The sequence below is a fragment of the Phalaenopsis equestris genome, unplaced genomic scaffold (assembly GCF_001263595.1).
Source record: "Phalaenopsis equestris unplaced genomic scaffold, ASM126359v1 Scaffold000002, whole genome shotgun sequence".
Classification (NCBI taxonomy): domain Eukaryota; kingdom Viridiplantae; phylum Streptophyta; class Magnoliopsida; order Asparagales; family Orchidaceae; genus Phalaenopsis; species Phalaenopsis equestris.
The window spans coordinates 70,266,051-70,285,997 of record NW_018164444.1 but is presented as its reverse complement, the minus strand read 5'-3'; the positions used below and the strand labels follow the sequence as shown (position 1 = coordinate 70,285,997).

At 34.9% G+C, this 19,947-nt stretch overlaps 2 protein-coding genes across 8 annotated transcripts; one reads left to right on the top strand and one right to left on the bottom strand.

Annotated features, from left to right (window-relative positions):
* On the top strand, positions 1-2,161 carry LOC110032674 (pentatricopeptide repeat-containing protein At1g50270). Its single transcript, XM_020736380.1, has one exon. The coding sequence runs from the start codon at positions 114-116 to the stop codon at positions 1,914-1,916; it is 1,803 nt and encodes a 600-aa protein (XP_020592039.1). The 5' UTR covers positions 1-113; the 3' UTR covers positions 1,917-2,161.
* A 1,944-nt stretch (positions 2,162-4,105) lies between these two features.
* LOC110026521 (pentatricopeptide repeat-containing protein At5g01110-like) lies at positions 4,106-18,673 on the bottom strand. 7 transcript variants are annotated; one of them, XM_020727506.1, is made up of 5 exons: positions 15,984-18,673; positions 15,681-15,870; positions 9,934-10,053; positions 4,663-4,766; positions 4,106-4,330 (listed from the first exon to the last, which is right to left on the bottom strand). In XM_020727506.1, exon 1 carries the CDS (start codon positions 18,291-18,293, stop codon positions 16,077-16,079), a length of 2,217 nt encoding a protein of 738 aa, XP_020583165.1. In that variant the 5' UTR covers positions 18,294-18,673; the 3' UTR covers positions 4,106-4,330; positions 4,663-4,766; positions 9,934-10,053; positions 15,681-15,870; positions 15,984-16,076. The 7 variants fall into 7 exon arrangements, with proteins under 7 accessions (XP_020583165.1, XP_020583187.1, XP_020583194.1 ...); XM_020727528.1 differs by having other exon boundaries at positions 15,681-17,782; positions 17,893-18,673; XM_020727535.1 differs by having other exon boundaries at positions 15,681-17,782; positions 18,016-18,673.
* Between the last annotated feature and the right edge of the window lie 1,274 nt (positions 18,674-19,947).

Sequence of the window (19,947 nt, the reverse complement as noted above, 5' to 3'; positions counted from 1 at the left end):
TTTTATAAATAATAAGATTTGAGTTAGCCTACACTATTAATCTTCTCCCCGCTTTCCTCCATGAATTCCTCATTCTGATAAACTGCTGCTCTTCATGGAGAAGCCACACTCCAATGCCCGCGAAGCTCCCCCCTCCAATCATCCACGCCCTCTCGAAGCTTAGATCACGCACAGCCCTTCCCCTTCTGAAGCAAATCCACGCCCTCCTTATCACCTCTGGTTTCTCCGACGATGCCACTGCTGTCGCCAGAATCCTCCGTTCCGCCGTGCTCTCTCTTCCCGGCGACATCAACCACGCCTCTCTACTCTTCCGCCGAATCGAACACCCAGACGTCTCGCTCTGGAATGCCATGCTCCAGGGTTACTCCCTGCGTTCCCAGCACGACGCAACCGTCTGTGGATTCACCGAAATGTTCCGACATGGATTGGCTCCCAACGAGCACACTTTTCCTGTTCTTCTTAAATCTATCTCGAACTCTGGCTCCGGAAATCCAATACAGATTCACGCCCAGATTATCAAATTCGGGCTGGAATTTGATACTTTTGTGCAGAATTCCCTCCTGTGGTGCTATGCCAAAGGCCGCTTGTTGGAGTCCGCTTGCAGGCTTTTTGATGAAATGCCGCACAGGGACGCCATCTCTTGGAATGCCATGATTCAAGTGCATGCAAAGAACAATCAACCAGAACTTGGTTTGGATTACTTCATCAAGATGAGATCTTTGGGGTTAGAAATTGACCAGGTGATAATTGTCAGCGTACTCAATGGCAGCACAATGGCAAGTAATATTTCGCTTGGGAGAAGCATCCAAGCCTTTTATGTGGAATGTGGGAGGGTGAAAAGAGACATCTTTGTTGGCTCTGCTCTTGTTGATATGTATGCTAAGTGCGGCTGCTGCGATGATGCAAGAAAAGCATTTGATCAAATGCCGGTAAGAAATGTGGTAACTTGGACCTCTCTGATATCTGGCCATGTCCAATCCAACAGATTCAGAGAAGCTTTGGCAATTTTCCACAGCATGCTTGTGGAAGGTCCTGATCCAAATCAACTCACTCTCTCAAGCGTTTTGATCTCCTGTGCTCATCTGGGAGCAGTGGAACAGGGTATATGGATTCATAGCTACATGAACAGAATTGGCATGGAATTGAACTTTGTTGTGGGAGGTTCATTGATCGATATGTATGCGAAGTGTGGACGGATTGATGACGCTCTCTCCGTGTTTCATAGATTGCAAAACAAAGATGCATACTCTTGGACTGCCTTGATTAATGGATTGGCAATGCACGGGCATGGCTCGCAGTGTCTTCATCTTTTCTCTCAAATGTTGCTGCAAGGAGTTCAGCCCAATGAGGTCACCTTCTTAGGTGTTCTAGGTGCTTGTTGCCACAGTGGGCTTGTGCAGGAAGGTAAAAGATATTTCGATAGGATGCTGAAAGTTTATGGAATAAAGCCGAAGTTAGAGCATTATGGCTGCATGGTGGATCTCTTAGGTAGAGCAGGGCATTTGGAAGAGGCATTGTGTTTTATTAAAAGCATGCCTATAGAACCAAATGTTAGCATCTGGGGAGCTTTATTTGGTGCCTGTATGACTCATGGAGATTTGGATTTGGGGGAGAAGGTGGGAAAGCATATAGTTGGAATGAGACCGGAGCAGAGCGGCGGATACCTGTTCTTGGCCAACATGTATTCTGCATCGAAGAGGTGGAAGGAAGCGGCGAGGATGAGGATGGCGATGAGGGGAAGGAAGGTGGAGAAAGTTGCAGGATGCAGTTGGCTGGAGCTGAATGGTGTGTTGCATGAGTTTCTTGCCTCTGATGGGTCTCATGTTGATGCTGAGTGCATATATGAAACTATTGATGGATTAACTGGGCTCATGAAATTGAAAGAGTACGGGCAAGGTGACTGTCTTATGCCTTAACTTTTGTTTCATCTGGAAATGGGAGCTTTTTTTAAAAGAAGCTCATTTAATGGATGGTAATATGCTATGGTTGGGGTATTTACAGAATCAACATTGGATTTTGATTTTGTTAATTGCTTGATTTTTTAGTCATAGAAAGATTTATATACATGCCACTCAAATTCCTATGTATTTACCTATCTAACAACCAAAATTCAATTTTTACATACAAACAGTTGCACCGCCTCGTTCTGGAAGTGTCTGTAAATGCCTCCAAAAAATTTATGTGAGAAATATCTGATGCATAATAACGTTGAGTATTATCTTATGGTCCAAACAAATTGTAGTGTAAATTTATTTTAGAACTTGTATTGCATTTTCATTAAAAAAATAATAATCTATTATTTGGAACAGATGTCTCACTGTTAATTCATTTTTCTAATACAAGGTTTATTAATTTCAATATTATTTTCTGCAAATCTATTTTTCACATCAAGTCAAATACAAAATAATAGAGTTAACCTTGCTATCATTAAATAATAATAAAAGTAGTTATAACAATAATGGTTTTATCATTTACAATTGTGATGACATGATTCATCTCTAATAAAAAGAATTCACAAGAAATTGCAACGAGTGGGAGCATCACAAGATATTTTAAGAACATTTAAGTTTTGAATTATTGTGAATATAAAAATATGAAAATGAGCATCTAATTATTATGGAGAATATTATGACCATCATCCGAACCTGCGGATGATGAAGTGAATTATATCACGACGCTGTATACACAATACGGTGCGACACACGACCCACATTGTTGTCTGTAAAAGAGATCAGATCCACTTTGATTCAAAGTCGCCTTCCTGGGCGTTTCTGTGATTGCTCTCCTCCAGAATTGTGTCTCAAACCATTGTATTAGTGGTTAGGACTTTCTATGCATTTAAGGCTTTAGTATATCTGATGTATGGTGACAGGAATACCTTTGTGTCAAACATCTTTTGAATACAAGTTGTGGTCTATGTGATAGAGATATAACATAAAATATTACATTTCTTTCTTCCTGAAGTTTTCTATGCTCCTTTGCCCCTTCTTCCTTTCTCATTTCTTCGATTTATCTCATAATGTGACAAGTTCGAACATAATATTTTTTCCTTATTATGATAACTAAAGAAGCAAGCACCAACAGAATTTGAGATTTATGAGAGGACCAATAAGGAAATGTAAGCCAGAAGAAATTAAATATTAATGTACTTCACATAATTGATTTTATGCAGAAAAATATAAGATGACTATAATCTTAAAATAAGATATGGAGGTGCAACCAAAGAAGAATTTGACCTTGATATATGGATGAAAGCTATAACCCATAAGAGGCTTATCAAATACCAAGGGCCACATATATCACCTTGGAGGTTATTTTAAGCATAGAAGCTGATAACAATTGACATGAAAAGCACTAAAAGAGAGCTATAGACAGTGTTAAGATCAACCGAATACATGGCAGGAGGTCGGAGAAGTCACGCAATCCATGTTGACAGAGCTGTGACAATATAGTATTCTAAATGGATTTCAGGATGATAATGAAAATAATGATAGTGATAACAATAATGAAGATGTTGATGAACACGTTGATTAGTAGTTTTTTTTTTTTTTACTTTATTTAATGTGTGTCTATATATATATATAATCTAGATTTGTCAATGAAACACACCCAAAAAATAGTGTAAATAAGATCAGATAGAGAGACAAAAAGAAATGAATAGTAAACAATTCTGTTTTATTCATAAAATAATTTCCTATGAGAGATGATATAATTTATAGAGGAGATGGTGCAATGAGATGATATAATTCTGTCAACTCGGATCAGAGAAAAAATTCATTATCATAACCTACAATATTAAACATACTCTATAATCCTTTATCCTTCCAAGCAGACCAGAGATTTTAAGAAATTGTCTAAAGCACAATGCATCTTCAAAAAGAAATAAAATACTTGTAAAAATGATCGCTTTAAAATGGGAAACAATGTAGACAATATCATGCAAAAATTAAATGCTATTATTAACTTTAAACATCCTGTGCAAAACATGCCCAATTACAAAAATCAATGAAAAAAAAAACAAAAGAGGAGAGAGTCAATCATATTGGCTTAAGACTTGATAACACTAAGATCAATGCGGATAGTTTTTTGGTTTTAGAGTTTAGGGTGAAACAATATAACGTTATATTTATATTAAGGTTGACATTTTGCACACAATCTCAACAAAAATCATTTATTTAATTTACACATTACCATGAAATATACAAGCTGTCGCCATCCATTCTATCATGTGATTGCACCATCATCAACAATCATTGTAAGAATATCCTCCAACTTCTGCAGCTCCTCTTGTTCCAGAATCCAAACCTCATTCCATCCAGACAACACATTCCTGCATTCAATGCTCCTCAGTTCACCGGGCCCACGCTATATTCCTGATTAAAAATTATACACGTATAACATGCAACTCACTCTCCTGCAAAACCTAAACCTTAGTTTTTACATTCATCACTCCGATCTTTCATATCACATAAAAAAATAGAATCACTTTAACTACTAAAAAAAAAAGCACTTTTTTCATACATAGGAAAGGTGGCATGCATGTAAAAATTGAAGTTTAGTTGTTAGATATGTAAATGCAGAGGATTTGAGTGGTATGTATGTAAATCTTCCACTAATATAATAATAACTCATTCTGTGTCTCTCTTCCCCAGTAACACTAACCATATTCATCACCAATCGTCCTTCAAAGATACTGCATGGTGAGCTGATTTGTAGTATTTGCTGAAAAAGCTTAATAGAAGCCCAAATCAACCACAGCATGGATGCTGAAAACAGGGAAATAGTTGCAGATGAGGAAATATGCAGTTGCAATCACGCATCAAACAAAACGAAAGGATATTTCTGCAAATACTTTAACAGCTAACATAGACAATACTCAGATGACGTAACATGTAAATGTTCCGAAAATTTTACAGACCAAACAATAATAAGATCTTCTCAGTGTTTGGTCGCTTGAAATTAGAAAATATATTTTAAAAAGTAAAATTTTACATGCATACCACACAATTCCTTTATATTTACATATCAAACACCTAAATTTTGATATTTACATTTATAAGGCTTGGTGTCACGAACCTATGCATGAAAAAGTGTACTTCACTTTTAAAACGTTAGTAATCATATTCTTCACGTGATATTAAAGATTAGCGTTATGTATGAAAGTTCAGGCGTTAGATATGTAAATACATAAGAACTTTGTAATATATACGTAAATACCCCTTTTAAAAAATAATAAATTTGATAATTACACTATTTGATTGTACAAAGAAATCAATATTTGCTCAAACTCGACAGATCTCAAAATTCTCAGATGCAATGATTTTAATTTTAAAGTAAAAATGAGTGAAACTGAAATCACTATTTCTTAAAGCATGTATCCCATTTTCATGCAGCCATATGATAACTAAGGTGAAGTGAAAAGTGCGAAGCAAAGCCTAAGGCTATTGCTATTCATATCTATACTTTGATGCAATAAAGATTTAGCCAAATGAACCAAGGAAAAAAATAAATTTCTATAGGCCGAATAAAAACAAAAGAAATAAGCTAAAATAAAGTTGAACCAAACTAATATTAAACCTTTTAAGTACAATATTTAATTATGGAAGATTTCTTATTACTTTAATTTATTTTTAATTGTTTTAATTAATATAGGTGGATAAAGCATGTTTTGAACCTTCGGATAAATTGACTTAGACTCAAAATATGATTAGATTTGAATTAATTTTTTCTTCTTATCCATGCAATCCTATTTCTATGAATTAGGATTGATGACTAGTAATTAAAGAGATTATCATTGATTGATGGTGTTATGATGTGGAGTATGATTGTGTTGATTAATTGGTCACTCAAAGCTCTCAATTTTGTTGATCAAGCTTGACGGTGAGTTTGCTCGGGGGGTACGAGGGGGTGACCCCATGAGTTGCCCCTGACGGTTATTATAACATTCACATACCCAATGATCACGAGCCTAAGATATGATTGCGCTGAGTTTGCTCGGGAGGTACAAGGGGGCAAACTCAGCGCAATCAGCCCTTGGGCTCGTGATCATTGGGTACATGAATGGCATAATAACCGTCAGAGAGTTTGCTCGGGGGTGACCCCATGAGCTACCCCAAAAAAAAAAATTTTTCCCATATCGAGCGCCACAACGTCCTAGCACTTGGAATCCAAGCGCTCAACACTCCTGCGCCGGGAGGGGGCGCCCCAACACCCAACATATTGGTTCATATACAGGTCCATAATAGAGCGCTTGACACCCCAACACCTAGAGGGGCGTCAAAATGCCAAATCACGGTGACCCAACGCCAGTAACCTTATTCAGACAGTTCAAGGCCTAAAATTACGTCATCGCTGTGTGATCTCAGTATTGAAGTTGGATTTCAATTTCTCTAGTGCTAAGGACAAAATGAGTGTTCTTGAGTTCTAAAAAATTGGAGAGGCTTGAGTGTGGTATAATTTGTACAATTCTCCTCATTTTTCATAATAGATTTCTTGGCGTGGTGTGACTCCGTAGTTTTTTTCCGTTATCGAATTTTTCACGTTAAATCTTGGTGTTCTTTGTATTTTATGTGATTTATTGTTTTGCACAATTATGTTCTAAGTTCTGTTTCGAATCTCTCGAATTAGTTTTCCATGTATCTCTTTTCCAACAGATAATAAATAAAATCTGATTATTCGTTATTGATTAAGTATCCTAAGATCCAACTTGGGTGGGCGGATTTCTCCATGTGGAGTTATAGCCTCCTCCCCCTCCTTCAATGAGAAATCATAATAATGAAAAATGCTCTCAAACAAGAAGAAAAATTATATCCATGTCAAACCAGGTGTAAATAAATAAATAAATAAATGTGTGAACTGTCAAGATGCAGGCCAATTAAAGGAATCAAGCGCAAAGCAAGACTAAATTAACACACAAGTTAAATAACTTTGCTTTGTAAAGTCGTGCACCCAAATTATGCACCAAACCATATGTACAGAAAAATGCAAAAAAAAAGGGCATCAAAAAGCACATGTAGCACAAAAATAATCAAAGCCAGTAAAGCAAAGACTTAAGAACTATATATTCAGTAAATAAGGCCAGTTCCAATTGCATGTCATAGTGTCAAAGTTTTGAGGAAAATAGGTTGAATACTGAATAGGCTTGATTGCCTTTTCCCTTTGCTTTCATTCCATTAAATAACAATCTTACAATCTATTTTAAGTACAAAATAAAGTGCGTATAATCTATTTTAGGTAATTTAATAATACATATTCATAATCTAAATATTCAACTAAAGGGAAATATATCAGAAGAAAGATATTGGAAATAAGGAAGCTTCTAATTATAGAAAACTCTTAATTTAGCTATATGATTTCCATCCTTTCTGATTGATATCCCCCCTCAAATTGATGATGACTGATCACAAAGCATCAATTTGCCAACAAGCTGATAACATTGTCGGAATAAAAAATCCTCAAGTCGTAAGTGCCGAAACCTAAAAAAGTTAAAGCCCAAAAGTGTCGAAGCTTGAAATCTGAAAGTGCCGAAGCCTAAAAATGTAGAAGCCCGAAAAGGCCGAAACCTGAGAGTGTCGAAGCCTAACAATGTCGAAGCCCAAAAGTGCCGAAGCCCAAAAGTGTCGAAGCCCAACAATGCCGAAGCCCAACAGTGCCGAAGCCCAAAAGTGCTGATGTTTGAAAATGTCGAAGCCCAAAAGACCGAAGCCTGAAAGTGCTGAAACACAAGAGGCCGAAGCCTGAGAGTGTCGAAGCCTAAGAGTGTCGAAGCCTGAGAGACAACTCCTGAACCATACATTGACTCGAGCAAAGAAAAGCAAGAAATCCTTTATCATTGTCGTCCAGAAATTTGAATAATAGCCACAAGAAGGATCTGCTTCCAATGACACGATCCAGATGCTATCGATTATAGCCTACAACTAGGATCCGCGTCCTGATCCAAATGCTATCATAACCCACAAATAGAATCCAGTTACACGATCTAGATGCTATCGATCCTAGCCTACAAGTAGTATCCGCGTTCTGTTATATGATCCAAATGCTATTGATTCTTCCCGCGACGACGATGACGATTTGTTCCCAACTTTTTACGCCATGCAGTCAAAGTAGAAGAAATCCATGACAGCGTCTCCATGCGGTCAAAGTAGGTTTTCTTTATCGCTTCCTCCTCACTTCCAACGACCTTGGCTAGGGTTTTGACATAGCAATCGATCATCTGCTCTTTGGTAGCGTTCTCCCCGCCTGACTTATCCATAACGGTGAGTCAGTGCTCATAATCGCAGCCAGGGAACAGAGGCGCCATCTCAGTCAACGACATGTCACTGAATCTGCTGCTAGATCCCGAGTTGATAGGTGAGTAGGGAGAGTCACCTGACCGATTGATTCTGCAACGTATTTGGTTGAGCTTGGCAGCACCGGCTCCAGCTAAGAGTCGCACGGAAGCATAAGGTATCGGACGACGGCGCATGATGCCGCCAATCATGGAGGAGACAATGCCAATAGGATGCAGGGAAGAGGTAACGGCGGAGTGGAAGAAGCGTTTCGAGACATTAGACTTAGGGTCGAGCGGAATGACAGATTTGCCCGCGCCATCGAGACGGCGAAAGCAAAGACAGCCATCTGAGTGACGATGGCGAGGAAGAAAGTTTTGTAGGGTAGAAAAAACCTTCCTACCTCCCTCAACCCTTCCAGCAAGAAGGTCGGCGGGAAGGGAGTCTTGACTGTTCTTCAACGACTACCGGTGATCAGGGCAAAAATTTAGGCTTTGATACCATGTCAAAGTTTTAAGAAAAATAGACTAAATATTGACTAGGCTCGATTGTTTTTTCCCTTTGCTTTCATTCCATTAAATAACAATCTTCCATTAAATAACATTGTTTTTTCCCTTTGCTTTCATTCCATTAAATAACAATCTTACAATCTATTTTAGGCACAAAATGTAACTTAATAATACATATTTCGGTAACTTAATAATACATATTTCTAATCTAAATATTAAGCTAAAAGGGAAATATATCAAAATAAAGATATTGGAAATAAGGAAACTTCTTATTATAGAAAACTCTTAATTTAACTGTCTGATTTCCATCCTTCCTGATTGACACATAGTAGTTGAACTACCCAAAAAAGAAAGACAGAAACACTTCTATATAAAGAAATTTACAAAACCAAAAGAAATTTACAAAACCAAAAGAATACTAACAAACAACTGTACTAAATGATTAATACCCGAGAATAAGAAGAGAAAAGATCACAAATGAGCATGAGCATAGAATTTACCAGAAAAAATAGAAAAAATCAAACACAGAAAAAAGTAAAAGGAAAAAAAAAAGATTGCTTAACTAACAGCATCAAACTTAGCTTTTCTGAATAGCGCCTACTTTTCTATACAAAGGCATGTTCTTTATGAGCATATCTAATTAAAGAATACCCACTCTTCCGAAGTTTACTTCAGAGCACTTTAATAATACCATTTTTCAGAAAAGCCAATAAAAGAGAAAGAAAACAAGCAATGGTAATTTGCCAAATGAATTTTGCACTAATGCCATAAAAATGTTTGAAACTCAGCCCTCCTAGACTTCTTATTGACCAACCACCAAATATTCCTATGGTAACTGTTCTTTTTTGTTAAGCAGAAGAACTGCTTTTTGTCTTTCTCCTGATCTTTGTTCTGCAATGCTTTCATGGAGCATTTTTTATTGAAGTAAAAAATGCAATAAAGGCTTTTAAAAGCAAAATGATTATACTAAAAGTCACTAATAAAAAAGAATAACAATGAATGAAAATATACTGCAAAAAAAGATTAATAATCCAAAAATCCTCTCAACAGAAAATAATTCAGCAACAGTATTTGCAATGCACAAAAGCATGTGAAAAGTTAAAATATATATATATATTATATATATATATATATAATGCAGAGAAAGACTACAAAACCTCAATGATGTCAATTTCTGATAGTTTTCACTCCAGCAAAAAAAATTCCGATAATTTAATGCATTAGTCCCCTGGCCTGCTGCAGTCCGTTGTCTTCAGCAAAATTCTACTCTTCCACATCTGCAACAATAGAAATAAAATTTCCAACGCAAATTAGTACCACGCATAGCATGCACTTCAGTCATAACTGACCTCAACAAGGAGAAATTTAATGCTTTAAACAGTTTAGATATGAATATTAATACCACAGAAAACAATTCCATACATTGCAGATATCAGATAAAATTGAAAGCAGAAATACGAGTCATAAAGAAATAATGCCTACATTCATGAAAAACAAAATCCCATCAAATTTTACAAATTTTATCAAATTAGTTGGTCACTTTTTATGTTATTTGAAAACGCCAGTGTACCTTCCATAACATCTATGACATAAATACAAATAAATCTATTTAATATTCATATTACTTCTTATTAATCCATTATTAACTCAAAACCAAATCACTGAAATGCTCATAACAACCCCAGCTTTGAGTTCAAGTGAATAAATAATAAGCAAATGAACTTAAGATAAAAATAAACTTTAATTAATAATTCAAAATAAAAAAAAATGTTAACACTTCAAGTAAAAGTTATATATAATTTAACCAATTAAAATCTTTGGGTGTGAATCCTTTTGTTCACATCTATTCCCCAAATCGCACAAAACTTGACTTTAAACCAATCAAGTGTATTTGCCTTGGATATGCCTCCAACAAAAAAGGAAATAACTGTTATTTATCTGTTACCAGAAAATAGTACAACTCCATGGATGTCATATTTTTTAAAAATTATATCCCAAATCTGATGTTCAGGGGGAGAGTGCAAATGAACATCAATTTTAGGGTCACTTGATGACACCTACATGGCCTCATAACCTACACTTCCACCTAACCCTCCTATAATTGTTGAGGAAGTCCATCCAACCCAGCTTGAAGTCCATAACAAAGAGTTGTGTGTGACACAAAGATGAAGAAAAATCTTGAGTGAGTGGAATCCAACTTACAAAGACATAACTACTCCAACCAATACTCGCGTCCACAATCACCTGAAATTTCAGGTGAGAAATCCAATACTCAAAAGTTACATCATTCCTCTTCAGGCGTTGATGACAAGAAAAACTGTACTAGACACCCAATTCAGAAGTATGTAGTTTATGGGAGTCTATCCTCATCTTATAGATATTTTTTGTCCAACCAAGATAATGTGTAGATTCCTAAATCCATTGATGAAGCTCTTGAAAATTCAGAACAAAGGAAGCAATTAAAAAGGAAATTCAAGCACTAAAGAATAATGACATGCGGAATCTTAATAAATCCCTCGAGATAAGAAACCAGTTGGATGCAAATGGGTATTCAATATCAAATACCAAGTTGATGGGGTATTGAGAGATTCAAAACCAGATTGATTGCAAACAGTTTCCCTCAAAACTATGGGATTGACTATCATGAGATCTTCGCACAATTGCTAAACTGAACGTTATTAAAGTTTCCATTTCAGTAGCAGTTAAAACGGAATGAGAACTACGTCAACTTTACATTAAAAAAATGTCTTCCTAAGTGATGATCTGGAAGAAGTGTACATGGAGATGCCACCAAGACTTAAAAATGTTTTCAATAAACACATAATATGTAAACTCAAGAAGTCTCTCTATGGGCTTAAGCAATCAACAAGGGCATAGTTTGAAAGATTTCCTAAAACTATGAGATTTTAATGGATATTTTCAAGATCAATTTGATCATACATTATTCATAAAAAACAATCAGAGATGTAAGATTGACGCCCTAATAGTATATGTGGATGATATGAATTCTTACTGGTGATGATGAAAAATAAATTTTTAAAATCAAATAATAGCTTGTCAATGAGTTTGAAATCAAGAGCCAATAATCCATGAAATATTGTCTAAGTATGAATATAACAAGGTCCAATAAAGATATCCTTATATTACAAAGGATATACATCATAGATCTACTAAAACAGATATGGATGATTAGATGCAGATCAACTGATACTCCAATGGATCCCAACAATAAATCTAATAGGGGAGAAAATATATGTGGATAAAAGAAGATATCAAATATTAATAGGAAAACTCATCTACATGTCACATACTAAGTCACATATTACATACTCTATCAGCATTGTAAGCCAACACATGAATAAGACAAATGAATAGCATTTGGAGATGATATACAGGATTCTAAAGTTTCTTAAGAAGACTCCTGGTTATAAATTAATTTTTAAGAAAACCAAAAATAGAGAGATAGAAATCTACATCGATGCAAGTTGGGCTAGGAAATTACTGACAAAAGATCCACCACAAGTTACTGTTATTATGTATATGAAAATCTGGTGATATGGAGAAATAAGAAGCAAGCTATTGTTTCTAAAAATAGTGCAGAATCACATTATAGGGGTACTCACCTTGAGAATATGTGAAGGGATATTCAGAAACTTTTAAGAGAATTGGAGTATACCTCCAATAGAACTGTATAGATGTTTTGTGGCAATCAAGTATTCATCAGTAGTGCCCAGAATTCATAGCATCATGACATGTCCAAACATATTGAAATTAAACGACAATTTATCTTTGGAAAGGTTAATAACGAAATTATATAGCTAAACTACATCTTGGCACACCAATAAGTTGTTGATGTTTTCACCAAAACTCTTCCTTTAAGCACCTTCTTAGAGTTCAATACCAAGTACAAGATCTATGACTAAACTTGAAGTGAGTGTGAAAAGTTAGGAAGGTTCCAACATCTTTTTCATGGTTTGTCGACTAGCCACATTAAAGATATTAGAGAATTTAATTGGAGACAACTTTGGAAACCCCTTCATTGGTTTTGAACGCTTTCTATTTATATTTCTTCATGTTTATTTCGGAATTATTTCCTTTCCAAATTTAAATTAGATATATTTAATAAGTTTGTAAATTAGGAGGGAACAATTTCCCTATATATGTACCTTATGTGTAATAATAAAAGCAAGTAGTTTTCCTCCCAAAGTTTATTTTTCAATAGAGAGCATATCATCAAAATTAAAGCCTATATGTGCTTCGTCCAATGTGATGAACACGTAAACATAAACTATGATCATGTTGGGCAGGCTAAAAATAATCTTAAATTCAAATTTAATGCCTACTTATGTGAAATGTGTGCACTTATATGTTTGTCTGATCATGTTTAACTTGCAAAGCATTCCTAGACATAATAATTAAGTAGTCACCGCATTGGCTCGATCACATGTAAAGCTTTAATTTTGATGACATGCATGCATCTCAATCCACCTGCACAACTCACTTGCATTTTTTTTTTTTTTTGCACTTTAATAACACAAGCACTCGATGCAGTTGTATGTTTTTTAAACAATTAAAGATTCGTCATGCATGTAAATTATCTATGTTTTGAGTATTTGAGCAAATAATTGTCATTAAGAAGTGAGTAATTTCCCTTTTGAGCCCCTAATGACCTAACTATGCTGCTTGCAAGAATGTACTGTGGATCGGGTGATAGAGCTTAGCAAATTGGAAGTTATTTTGTATCATAGATTAGATGTAATTTTTTTTATTGGATGTAATTTTATATTTTGGCTTTTGTTTGAAACATGATTCACAACATATGATTTATTTTACTTAAATAAGCCTCACAAAAAAAAATTTCCTGCTTATAAATAGGAGGGATATTTAATTCATTTTTATTCAATTCTGAATTATATTTTTTGTGTTTTAAAAAATTTGAGTACAACGAGGTTCTGCTCGTCCCTGGCAAATAAAATGTCTCTTGTAATCCATAAAAATCCAATTTGCTTTCAATTTTATCAATCTTTTCGCAATTTATTTTTCATTTAGTTGTATTTCAAACAATAAATTTATTGTTTATTTTATTATATTTTACCAACTCTAATCATAATTTTGGCAGCCTCTTGATGTATCTCTCATGAATGGGGTATCTATAGGAAGTGGTAGGCCTTCCCACAAAGCTTAAAAAACATGTATGATCAATGTTTTGTGACCACGCGGCTGGGGATTAAAAAAACGTGCAAGAGGCTAAAAAAGCATGCTGAGTCAACATGGTCAGCTCAACTGTTTAGCCCACAAAGCTTAAGAATCATCAATAGGCTTTAGGAGCCTACACATAAGTCAACATACATACAACAACAACAAGCTTTTATCCTCCTAAGTGGGGTTGGCCATGCTTAAGAAAAATATGCAACCGACTTCAAATACATGCATGACCATTTATACACATTTTTTTCCAATTGAGTCATGATAATGAAATCGAGTACTAAAAATTTACAATGTGATAACAATATCTTTATCGTTATATTTTTGCATGCCAAATGATTAATGTTTCAATGGGTAATGAGTCTAGCAATGAAGCTAAACATAAGCTCACTTTACTTTCTCCTTTTATTTTATTTTCATTCTCGATATTTTTTCTTTTTTAGAGAGAACTAAGAATTTAGTGATAAAATATGATCTCTCTATTTAGAGAGATAATGCTAGAAATGGATATATTGAAAGCAATGCAGCTGTTTAGAGAGTTTTAGAGATTGACAGCAGTGTTGAAATTGTGGAAGCTTGGTAAGCTGAGAGTAGATACTCTGATTTGTAGACTGAGTACAGGTTAGAGAATAGGCTAGTAGCTTGAGGGCTATGCAAGGGAATTGACAGAGATTGTCAAGGTGAACGGTGCTTGATGTGCTTGACCTTGGAGAGGGTTAATGGTGCCTGCGGTGGTTCAGGAAGGAGACGAGAAGCAATTATGTCAGGGAAAAGACAAGCCAGTAAGGGTGTGATTAGATCGTGGCAATGGAAGACGGGCTAGACTCGATTGTGTATGCAAATCAAGAAAGAGAATTGGGCAAGCAAGACAAATCAAAAGGGAGAAGAGAAACTGAGAGTTTTCAGGTGTATGTGAAATACATGGGGTGGGAGGTTCTATGAAGCCAAGAAGTTGAGAGAAGAAATTTAAAAAAACTGGAGTTTATATGCTTGGCGAGATGAAAAGGATGAGTACCAGAATAATTTTATGTGAAAAAACCACAAAAAAAAGGGTGAAATGGAGACAGTAGTCCGTGTGCGAGTGGAAAGTAGGATTTAATGTACTACCTGTGATTACAGTTGGTAAACTAGGGTATAGTTTTAACTACTTTTTTTCACTAGTGGGGATGGGACAGGTGCAGTGGCGATAAGGGATAGGTGCTACATTTGGTGTTGTTAAGAGCCCCTAGATTTAATTTTGGTAAAAAAACATGTATTTTTTATATCAATATGACTATTAATATTGATGTTAGCATTCATATTACATTGATTATATATACACACATAACTAAGACATCTGTGTATATTAATTGCTCCTTATGCAACGCTATCTTTCATGCACATTGATTCACATGTCGCTTTAAATTTTGTATTGATATTACAAGCTAAAAGCTAGGTAATGTTTTTTCACATATTTCAATATGTGTGCTATTCATTTTTGAACGAACAATGTTTGAACGATTTCTAAAACAATCAAGAAAATTCAAGCCCATTTTATGCTATGTCGCATCCGTGGTCTATCATTTTCATCATAATTGAACGAATCGATTATAAAAGATGCCTATATAGGCAATTTTGATGCTATGGACAACTTAGTACAATCTGTTTTGCTAACAGACATAATTTGAATAGCTTAGATGATGATTAAAGTGAATTCTACCTAATTTGTGCATTGTTGCATCCATTGGTCCTCATCACAGTTTTCAATTGAATTAACTGCGTTGCCCTCCTTTCTTCAAAGCTTTGACACCTAGCTCACATTTACAAAGTTTAAGCAACTTCGATTATAGTTGATCCACGTTAAATTTACCTCAATGCCCGCTGCTGACTTTGACCTTAGTCGGGTTTGGCTTGTAATACACAATGGCGCATGTGTAAGTCAACTCACTAATATCATATCCCTTAAACTTTTATACCAACATAGCTTCTATTTGAGCCAGTAAAAATAAAGAGATGAACTTACGAGTGAATCAATGCATGAATAGCTGGAGAAGATTGATGGAGAAGTACGCAATCATTTGACAGTAGCAGCCAAAGAAAAAAATCCTTTCAGCACTCAACCTTTATCCTCTAAGCAATTATCCAAGCCTAATGACAAATAACACAGAGTATCTGGTAATATCCCTTGTTTCAACATTAACATAAACATATTCTGTGCTTTATCTTTATCACCCATCCTGCAGTATCCATTAATGAGAATAGTATAAGTGACAACATCAGGGACAAGACCACATTGGATCATTCTATCCATTTTTAATATAGCAGCATCCATTAGAAACAGATTACTGTATCCATCAATCAGGCAATTGTATAAATAAACATCTGCTGATAAACCATTTTCCTGCATTGTTCTAATAACTTCCTCTGCTTTCATCATATTCTTATGCTTACAATAACCTGATATCAGGGATGTATAAACAATCCTATCAGGAACCAATCCGTTCTTAACCATATCTTTGAACAAAAACCACGCTCTATGAAAGCTACCTTCACGACAGAGTCCACTTATAAGGCTTGTATACGTGAAAATATTTGGAGCAACACCTTCCTTCATCACTTTACCGAAGAGCTTCAAAGCTTGTTCCAAGCTTGATTTACTAACAAGTCCATCAATAAGGGTGCTATACAAAACAACATCAGGAGCGAAGCCTCTCTTTATCACCGCTCCAAAATACCCCCACGCCACACCGTCCAATTGTGCTTTGCAAAAGGCATTAATAATAACGGTAAATGTATACAAGTTTGGAACAATTCCAAGCTCATCCATGTCATTCAAAAACTTCAATGCTTCTACTATGAATCCTTCTCTGAGAAACCCGTCAATGATTAAAGTGCAAGTAACAATAGTGGGCATCACACCATCACAGCACATGCTTCTGAAAAGAACGAGTGCCTCTTCCATGAATCCAATTCTACAGTAACTATGAACAAGAATGGTGTAATAATAAACATCAGGAGCCTGATTCCTTTTCATCATGTCCCCCCATAGCATCAGAGCACCATTTATATCTCCATTTCGAGAGCATCCATCAGTAAGGATACTATATGCGATGAGGTCGAATGCATGTCCGTGTTCTCGTAGCTGATTAAAAATTAAGCACGCATCTTTAACTTTACCAGATGAACATAAACCATATAAAAGTGAACTATAGCTAACAATGGTAGGCATAATTCTGTTGTTTATCATTTCTGTAAACAAGTTGTTGACTTCTGCAATGCAACCCTTTTTGCATAATGCGTCTATCAAAATGCTATAACTATGAAGATCAGGATGAATTCCAAATTCCTTCATTGCATTAAATACCATTAGAGATTTCTCTAAATTGCCATTAGAAGAGAAGCCGTAAATAATGGCGTTATAACTGTAAGTATTACATGAAATTCGTCTACGCTTCAAGTCCTGGAGAAAGTCCCAAGCGAATTCTACATCTCCGACAATACAAAGGCCTCGAATATATGTAGCATAGGTAACTTCATTTGGTCTCACACCATTCCTCTCCATCTCCAATAAAATATTATTAGCCTCCTGCACCTCAAAAGTGTCATTTTTCATACACAAATATATGATAATCGTGTAAGTATAGATATTAGGCGACGGGCCTGATTTCTTCATTTCATTAAACAAACTCCTTGCATGTTTCATCTCATTCTTATCAACCAAACTTTTAAGCAAGAAATTGCATAACTTGACATCAATTTCCAATCCAATCTTCTTAACTTCCAAATAAGCCATGAGTGCATCCTCAAACATGAGGTTCTCAGCTAAAACCAAGATGACAGATCGATAAGCTTCCAACAAGTTAACAGAACCATTCGAAAAACTGACCAATAAAGACAGCAAATCAAACAAATCAAGGTAACGGCTACTATACTTATAATTACTGTAGTAATCCACAATGCTTCTAATTAAGAAACGAGCCTTGCCATGCATTCCTGATAAGAAAAATATTCCAATGAGAATTGCAAATGATTCTAACGAATGAGATAAACCATACCGATTCACGATCTCAGTAAACTTTATTTCCTTCACCAAACTCCAATCTAAGGTGTGCACAACAATGGTCACATAGGGAAGAAAAGTTGGCTCCCTACTGAAATAAAAGCTGCAATCCTTTTCCTCAACTCCATTGCTGGAACTCAATTGACTGGTTGAATTTGAAAAAACGAGGTGGCGATCCCAACATAACAATGAGGAAGCAGTAGAATAATGGATCAAAGATCGTTTTTTTCTCAAAACTGTGGCATGCAATAAACCTAAACCCACTCTTCTCATCAAGTAAAGCCTTGTTTGAAATTAAGAAAGTTAGAAAGAATCGAACACCCATCAGGTAAAATCCAAATTATAACTAGAGGAAGTGAAGTATAAAGAAGAAGAAGAAGAAGAAGAAGAAATAAGATACAGATGTGGATGGTTTATTTAAGATAGAAACGTGGTACCAGCGTAAGACTAGAGAAGCACGACATTTTTAGACCTAAAAGAAGAATAAAACTGTAACTTTTCTTACAAGCACAGTATTCCAACCCTTGAATCCAAGGAGTAAGGATAAGGGGTTTAGGGTTAGAAGGCAGACGAGATAGAATAATGGGAAATGGACACCGAGATTACTGCAAAGAAGAATGGTGGAAGGTGGGGCGGCCAGTAGAAGCGGGGAGAAAATTATGAAAGAACAAAAACCTAGGCATCCCTAGCTTTACTTGCACGTGCATAAATATGATCATTAACATTTTAAATTCAATAAATTTAATACAAATATTTAAACCTTATTCTTACTACGATATTGATATATTTAAATTTTATTAGTATTAAAAAAACGGTGCATTTATATAACTCTACATAATTCTTATATATTTACATAACTAACACTTCATTACATGTTTATCACTCAAAATTTTAATACCACATCAAAAAGATTATGATTATTAGTTTTCTAAAAGTAATACATATCTTTTTACACAAAAATTATGGGGTTTAAATATTTATGTAAAATACTTTTGTATATGTAAAATTCCCTTAAAAAACTTTAAAAAAAAATTTGTTCGGACTCCTGACGCAGCTCTACGTGCGGACCAAGTTATTTCAAAGTTATTTTCAGGTTATTTCTGGGTTATTTTTACTAATACCCAAATAACCCAGAAATACCCCAAAATAAAGACCGCGGGTTATTTCAGGATTATTTCGGTATTATTGAAAATCACACAGAAATAACCTGAAAATAACTTAAGAATAACTTACACCGCACGTAAAGCTACATCAGGAGTCCTGACAGAAAAAACGCTAAAAAACTTGGCCATGTAAGTTTAATGGATGAAATTAAAATATGATATGAATAAAAAATAGATTGGAGATTAATAGTAATATTAAATGTTAAAAAAAATTCACTTTTAACTTTTGCATGCATTAATAAAAATGATAATTTTACAATAATAATGATAAAGATTATTTATTTAGATAACATGGTCATTATTTTCATGTGATGATAATAATCCCATTTAATTAGAATATGAGTGAGGGTGCACTAGTAGGAAGATAGATTGAACTTTTGTGACAAATTGAGGAGATAAATTTTTCTTATTAGTTACAAACTTGTATATTTGAAGCTATAATATAATTACAAATGTGGAATATTAGAAAAACTAAATATTTTTTTTTTTTTAAAAGCAATTTCTTTCTTTAACCATAATCTAAAGTATGCTATACGGACAAAACATACATTATCTTGATGTGAGGGCTAACAAACAACTGAAAGTATGTTATAATATAGAAAATATGATAAAGGAGGCATTTACATGCACACCATCCAATTCCAATGTATTTATATATCTAACACCTAAAATTTGCTTTTGTAAATATTGCACCATTTTAATTTTAAAAAAATTAAACACATCTTTTCATGCATATATAAAAAACTAAAGTTTAGGTGCTTGAT